General features: G+C 32.2%; 1 protein-coding gene across 2 annotated transcripts in view; it reads left to right on the forward strand.

Moving 5' to 3' along the window:
• The window catches only part of LOC109538216 (homeobox protein Hox-C4a), a 34,183-nt gene that overhangs the window by 19,393 nt on the left and 6,642 nt on the right, over positions 1-8,148 (forward strand). For both annotated transcript variants that reach the window (XM_048670248.1, XM_019905363.2), the window contains exons 4-5: positions 3,079-3,262; positions 4,835-5,056. In XM_048670248.1, coding sequence (XP_048526205.1) covers positions 3,079-3,262; positions 4,835-5,056 — 406 coding nt within the window. The remainder of the gene's footprint in view (positions 1-3,078; positions 3,263-4,834; positions 5,057-8,148) is intronic.

Genomic DNA, 8,148 nt, shown 5'->3' on the forward strand with positions numbered 1-8,148 from the left:
GATGGGTTTGAGGAGCACTGCGGCGCCGCCCCTGGCGTGACTGACAGAATTGCCATGCCTACAGATATACTGCCAGTTTCTGTACGTCGGTATCTGTCCGGGTTTGGTTTTCGTCTCCACAAACATACAACAGTCGGTGTCGTTTCGTTCTATGTAATTGTAAATTAGATGCTTTTTGTGATTGAGTCCGTTGATGTTGGCATATATCAGTTTCAAGTTGAAGGTCCAGTGTTAGTAATTGTCTGTCTCAGTTGATCGGATGGTTCTGTCGGGGAGCTTCTATCGGGTGATAGCTAACTTTAATATTTTACTTAAAATGAATGAATGAAGTAAAATACAGTAACCTTTAAGAGAGCATGATGTTTTCGTCAGGATATATGCATAATGAAATTAAACCAATTGCACTAGTTAATATGCCTTTATATAGCTTAATTGTAAACCAGTTCAACTTTCTATGCAATTCCGAGTAACCATCAATTGTAATCATAAAATTACACTTAACAAGTTTATAAAGTTAATTAAACCCAGTCACTACTAAGACTGATCATAATAATTCAAAGATGCGGAAAATTCGTTTTACTTTTAGCGTTCGATGAGAACATTTTCTGCAAAAGTGATTAATCGTTTGCCCGGAATAATTTATCATAAATTTAAATAAAATTTATTCTACACGGAAACACTACATGGTGTAATTTGCAAATTAATTCCACGTTACGTACCGGTAATAGATATACCGCCATTTTTTGCTCTGTCCGCTAGGAAAATGGAAAAATTTCCATTTTAAGCAACAAAAGTCATATATCTTATTCTATCATTTCTCTGTGGGGTTCTCAAGACTATTACGAAACGATGTTATCTTCAAGTTAATCAATGCACCAAGCAGGTTGTTTTGTAACTAATAGGCTGGTGTTCGAAAGTGAGCCTAAATAATGTAATTTCAAATGGAACATGCGATATTAATAGTATAACTACGCATTTTGTAATTCACTCGATTTTACGTCTACACCCTTTTATTTACATTAACTAATTGTTGTCGCTGACGATAACATATATCTTGCACTCCAGATTCAAATAGTGTCCGGAAAACTGATTAAAACAGAACATTAACAGATAGTTTAATAGTTGTGGCAAAAGTGTGACTGGTTTCCAATCAGCTACCAACCATGTTTTTTTATTTGTAACTCCCGCTTGCATTAATTTCCATACTAATTATCAAATAATTTGTATTTGTTCTAAGCAAAGTGATTGACAGTAATATTAGAAATTATCTGATCTGTCTCAATTTACATACTTGGAAAGGCATAGTGGAATGAAAAATGATTTGCATAACATATTGGGAGTAATTAGTACCTATATTTCAGATCGTAATCAGATAAACTATTCTATGCAAATTAGAAATAAAATAATATTCATGTTTTATAATCATACCATGAAATAATGTAATAGTGAAGGAAACATTTAATTTGACTACTGTTGGTTCTATACAGCATGTTTCTGTAAAAAAATGTATTTTGCTGTACATTTCTATGTTCACTATAAAGGCTTTTATCAGATACGCAATAAATAATTAAATCAGGGTGTTTTGCGTCCACCATTATAGTACGCTGTGTTAAAATTCTCATAATTTATGTTTTATGTACACAAACAGAAATAAGGTTTTCTTCCGTTTTTACTATTTGTAATAAAATTTTAAAAAGTAAGAATAAACATTTTTTCGCCGAGTCAAAAACGACCATTAATTTGGATATTTTAACTGCAACAGAGGAAATTTTACATTTTGTACCTTAAATAAGTATGGAATTACTTAAATTGTCTTAAAATCCGGCTGTTGATTTGAAATTTCAACTAAAATGTTTGAGTTTGATTATCGTTTTGTATTTGATATGAGTATCTGATTGCAAAAATGTATGAAATGTGGTAACAAATAATCAGCAAAAATTGCAAATAAAAATTTTTAATTTACAATTTTCTTTCTTCGAAATTATGGAATGTCTGACTCACTTAAAAATTAGCGTACCTGAGCTCCAGATGATGCTGTTATAACAATGTCAATACATTTTACTAATCTGCGTAAACAGATAAATATTTAATAATAACACTATTCAGGTAAGCCAGATAATTTAAGCTAAGTTATAATGAATTTTAGTACTTTTCAAGTCCTTTGTGACATAAAATTTAAGTGAATTTCAAGAAAACCACTACGTAAAAGTAGCAAACTGCATAATTGATTTTGTTATGAATCTTAAGACGCACGATTCTTATAAAAACTGAATATTAGCTATTATATTATATAAAAAAGTGAAAACTGTTTCTCACCATATTGCATAACCATCGCTGTTAACGTGCCTTACAATATTTTCGTTCATCGTTCATTACATCTTTTAGCATTTTCAAATGGGGTTTAGAAAATTTGCGAAGAAAATATTGCTTTATGTAAAGCTAAAACTGTAGCAATACCCATTAAATAGTTAAGAAAACATTAAAAATCTGTAAATTTGCTTTCAATTAAAAAATTGAGATCAGACGCTTTCCGAATTTGGGCGAAAAACTACTTACGGATTACGGAATACGGAGATTTAATAAGATTTTCCAATTTTTAAAGGTGACGTTTTCCCTAGCAGTTTTACTGATATTTTTATTTAAAGAACTTTAAATCAGTACTATTATTGAGTAAAGGTAAATTTTAAATTAATTTTATTGCAAATAACTAATAATAAATAGAACCTGTATGGTTTCTGGTGGCTAAGTAGAATCTTCCACTATTTTATACATATATGTATATAAATAATCTTTATTTCCTACAGAAAAAGGCTATCGACCCAATCGGTTTTTCTGCCTCAACATTTTTTATTTAACAGTTTATTTGTATTCTAATCAAGAAATGGGTCAAACCAAAGGAAATAATTCCGTATGGTGCTAACATTCTTAGTTATACCATATATCTTCCAATTCTTCAATACACTTACAGATGTTTCAATAATTAAATTTCATAATAGCTATGCAGGAAAATACTTATTGCTATTTAGTTAACGTTAGAATAAATTTGACTCGTAGAAGTAAAAAACCGTTTTGTTGCAGCAAATGGTGCCTTTGCCCCAGGAATGGAACCGAAACGCCAAAGAACCGCTTACACTCGGCACCAGATCCTCGAGCTAGAAAAGGAGTTCCATTATAATCGCTACCTGACGAGAAGAAGGCGGATAGAGATCGCCCATGCGTTGGTTCTCAGCGAACGCCAAATAAAAATTTGGTTCCAAAACCGGTAAATTTCCTTTGTCATGATTTATATCTATTTTTGAGAGGAATGACAAGTGAAAAAACTAGCCTAGTCATGTATATAGGTCATGATTGTTTCACATTTTTCTTGCGGTTCCTGTCCTGATAAGATATATTGCGCTGAAAATGTATAGTGTAGAAGTACAAGTTTTTTTCTGAAAATGCAGCTATTGCAAGAATCGCGCTTTAGAAAACATTCTCACAAGATTGAGTAGAATTAGTAGCTGAAGTGACACATGCAAGTTATTTTTAGAATTCCAAAATGCAACGTAGCAATTTATTATTGGAATTTGATGTGGGCACAAAATTCAAATACAGTAGATGTTCAGTTTTACATGTTTAGAAGAGTAAAATACTTTGCAATGAAAGGGAACAAAGTAATATTTGCACATATTTCAAGAGGAAATAATTATGAAAAGAAGCATTATTTTGAATCTTTAAAAACTTTGAGAAGTTTGAGAAGGGCCTGAAGATTTGCAGACCGCCAGTCGGTTTAGGTCAAGTTATTTAACTGCCAAACAAACCCGAAAATATCTGATAATTTACTTCAAATGCTATTTAAAGTTAAGTTTGATTTTTATTCTTCTCTCCAATAGGTTATTTGAAAAAACAGTAAGAAATCTGAATATTTTGAAATTTGAAAAACTGCCATTGAATTTCGTCTAGCTGAGTATCTGAAAGTAACTAAAAAAGTAATGAAATTAACATTATCTAGCACATTAATCGCCGAAGTCTTACAAAATAACCCCAAACTGATCTTTTTGTTTTCAAAACCTTTCCGTTGGGAATTTTTACCTTTTATAAACAATTTCCTCCCGTCTTTTTATTCATTTGATAAACTGCTCTTATTTCACAATAAAGAACAAATTTCTTATCAAACGGCGGGCTAAATGAATGCCAAACTGTAAAAATCGCTCTGAGTTTTCCTTTTTTATACAAATAGTTAATTTTTTGCCATTTCTTCACATTAACAAAGTGTCTGATACATCACGTTTGTTGTATTCTCAATTTTATCATGTAGCAACATTTCAAAGTTGCTCCTAATTGTATTTTCAGTCTTGAGGATAGTTCTCCTATTGCATTTGTCACCTACTCATTTCGTATCTGAAATGTCCGGGATAAAAGATTTGAAACAAGTTTAATTTTATTTTTTTTTAATTGTGCGTTTTTAATATAATTAGTCCATGACGGAATTTGATTAAAACTTTTCCTTTTGTAGGATTTTACAAGACCTTTTGAGGCGCCACACCCAACAAAAAGCAAACAAGAATACACCTCAACCATTTAGAACTCCTCTAATCTTTTTGTGAACAACTATTTAGCTTTGAATGCTGTTATCCAGTATCTGTGTATCTAAGTTTAATCTCTTTATACCTTAGACGCGTTGAAAAAATGATGTTGAGCGAATCTATGAAATTTTAAGACATGAAGAAGCATGAACTATTTTAGCTATTAACAATAATTAAGTGAGATGAATCACGTTTAGTCTAAAAGTGCCTTTTTCCTTGAATTGTCGATTGTTACTTGACGTGCTAATTCCAGGCATGTTTTGTTCCAGGCGAATGAAGTGGAAGAAAGACAACAAATTGCCAAATACTAAAAACGTCCGCAGGAAAACAAACCCGGCGGGCGTCACGACGACAGCGTCGGGAGCGACGACTACGAGCAGCGGAAAATCGGCGTCGAAGGGCGGCAGGGGCAGCAAGGCGCAAAATAGCGCCGTCGCCGCCACCCAACAGCAGGGGAACAACAATGATAAGAGAAAGAACAACAACACACGGTGAGTCATCGATAACAGGAGATGATTTATGCCTGTTCCCCATGCTTTCTTCCCCTGATTCCGATTTCTGCTTGCTGGATATTTGAACTTTTCGGTTGCGTCATCAGCTTTCATAGAAAAGTAATTGTTGAGTTCTGAGAGATTTTGTTGCCTCTTAGCGCTATTTGGCGTTTATTTTCAGTTAGTGCTTAGTGGAGATCGGGTACAAATGTAACATTTTTTACTAGTGATTTTTCAAAGGTGGCTTATGAAAAATTCGGCCAAATAAAGTGCCAATGTGTAGTTTAAACATTCCACTACTTATATTCTTGCTTAATAACAAATTCAAATTTTTACAATTTATAAACAAGACAAAAGAAACACACAGTTGATCCACAGTGTTACAAACGTTGTAACAACAAAGTTGTAGCACATACGAGGGAGAAATGCTACAACGGCGATTTTGTAATCATTTTGAGACTTAAAATTTTTCTATTAACTCGAGAAATTTTATTTTTACGGGAATATTAATACGAAGGGCTCACTAATACGAATGCAAATCAAAAAGTGTTCGTTTCATAAAACTAAAAACATTAGCTACAAAATGAAACATTTTCGCTATAGTTATCGCAAATCAAACAAAGTTAATTTTTCTTGAGTCCACTTCTTACTTTTATTACAGTGTATTATGCAAACTCTTACCGTATTTCGATTCTTTACTGTTTCTTGAAGTTTCCGCTCATTAAACTGGACCACACTGGAACATTCTGACTGAGAAAAAAAATGATTAAAATAGTTATAAGCATTCAGCTAAATCGTCAAGAAAACGTACAAATCGATAGAGACTTGACTTAAGCTCGAGTCACGAAATAGATGGACTTTCCGAGAATGCCGGCCACTGAAGTTGTAGAAACGTGAAGCAATGTGTTACAAATTATAGCAGCAAAAGAAGCAGATAATTTCATGTTCAATGGATATTATTTTGCAGTTTATATATGATCATAAATAAACGATCGACTAATATAATGGAAACATGGATTTTTAATACTGAAAGTCATATGTTCGATCGATCTCGAATACTATATGAGCTGTTGCCAGCTGCCAGGCCAGGACGCATTGGAAGAATTAAACGTCTTCAATAAACGAATGTAGCAAGAACAGAAGCTATTAAAGTATATTTCGTCAAAACCTATTTTTTGCTATTCTAGCTTTTATCGGGGAATTTTACAATATGCCAACATAGAAACATGATTGTATGTTTTCGAACTTAGTTTGGTTCTTGTTTGACCAAAAATTACTGATGATAAAGATTCTGTTTGTTGATGATCATCGAAAATCTTTTAAAGTCATCTTCCAAACCTTACTTAAATTATTAACTAGTTTTTATGAATTTTCTGGCTCAATGAGAATGACTGTTTTATCTTTTTTATTTATATAAAATGTATTTAAGGTATAATTTGCTATATATAATTGTGTTAATTATAAACAACAATAAAGTACAATATATTTTATGTCCGATTACCAAATAGCAATTATAATGTATTTAATCATTCAAAGTCACGTTACATTTTCTTTTTGTGCTGCAAAGATTGAATTCTGAATTAAAACCTATTGTTAAGGAACCGATGAATGAGCTAATTTTAGCTATATTGGTGCCGAACCACAGTGAGCAAATCTCCCTCCAGGGACATAAAGTCATTAACAACATTAATCGGCGATTAAAGTACTTCTGTGTGTGCCCAAATTCACCAACGTAGAGAAACAGTTAGAGAAATGTACAGTTACGCAATTTATCATAATGAAGTTTTGCGATCGAACTTTTACAGGCTCGTTTTTAGCCCTAAAACGCCGCGTTGTAGCTGTAACATTGGTTTAAAAACTGTTCACTTTAAACTGCGATTTTTAAAATACAACAATTTATTAATCTAACGAAGAAAACATTGTTTGGTGGAAGTATACACTTTCTATGATGCAGATAAATATTCCTTAACTTTACTTAATTAAAAAAAAATACTGTTATTAATGTTGTTGTCTGGCATCAAAATATGCTAATTATAGTGCTATTAGACATTTTTAATTTGCAATTTTAACGGCAAACGGCATGGTCTGGAGGGACTAGGCAATTTGCATGTGTGAATCATGATTTTGGTTTTGTGAATTCGGTGTTTTGAATTATTGATAATATTTACAATAAGTTTACCACATTAGTAAGCACAAAAGTCAAAAAGTCGGTAAGATTTTCGCAATTGAAAAGTGATCATTTTTTTAAAGTTAGACTAACAGTTTTTATTTGCTAGCAGGAAAAAAATCAAGGGGCGAGGTTGCATAACTAAAAAGAAAGTTTGAGATACCCATAAGGCCATGATTGTCCTAAATCTTTGTGATATTATTACAGAATGGAATGCACATTTGGTCTCCACAGAAAACATTGATTGATTGATTAACATAACTCTCACAACACCTTTTTCAATATGCATAGAATGTTTTAATGGATTCGAATTTTGCGCACCCTAAAACCTTCCGCGCCGAGATTTTGTTCAGATAGTAGTTTTACAAACGAGGAAATTATTTATTTCGATTTGATAATATTAATTTTCACCTCGTGTATTTCGAAAACCGTTCACTTTTAGCTGAGACAAATTACCAGTCCCGTTAAATCGTTTATTATGTTTGTTATGACACTCAATCAATAATACAATATTAACTTTTATCAATAAAGCAACGTTCTAGATAGATCAAAACGAAAGGAAGTCTTATGTATGAAGTTTTTTGTAGATAAGTTCTATATTGTTGAGGCGGATTCATTTTTTACAAACTTCTTTTTGGGTATTTCGCCTCAAAAATTTTTGTCTTTAAAAAAGACAGAATTTCCTCWCGTMTTTTATTACAGATTGATAAATAGTGCTCCTATTTCGCAATAAGAACGAATTATTCATCAAAAAGTAATCAAGAACTATCACCTAGAGGGTATCCTGCGACACACTTAGGCTCAAGCTGTAAGAGAAAATTCCAATTAGAAGAGAAATTAATTTGAAAAATTACCTTGACGTTTCGATAGCTATTTTCTGCTATCGTTATCAAAAGAACCTAAATGAACCTAAAAAAGAGTATGT

The sequence above is a fragment of the Dendroctonus ponderosae genome, unplaced genomic scaffold, assembly GCF_020466585.1.
Source record: "Dendroctonus ponderosae isolate FM_Combo_2020 unplaced genomic scaffold, Dpon_F_20191213v2 Dpon_F_20191213_1, whole genome shotgun sequence".
In the NCBI taxonomy this organism is placed as follows: domain Eukaryota; kingdom Metazoa; phylum Arthropoda; class Insecta; order Coleoptera; family Curculionidae; genus Dendroctonus; species Dendroctonus ponderosae.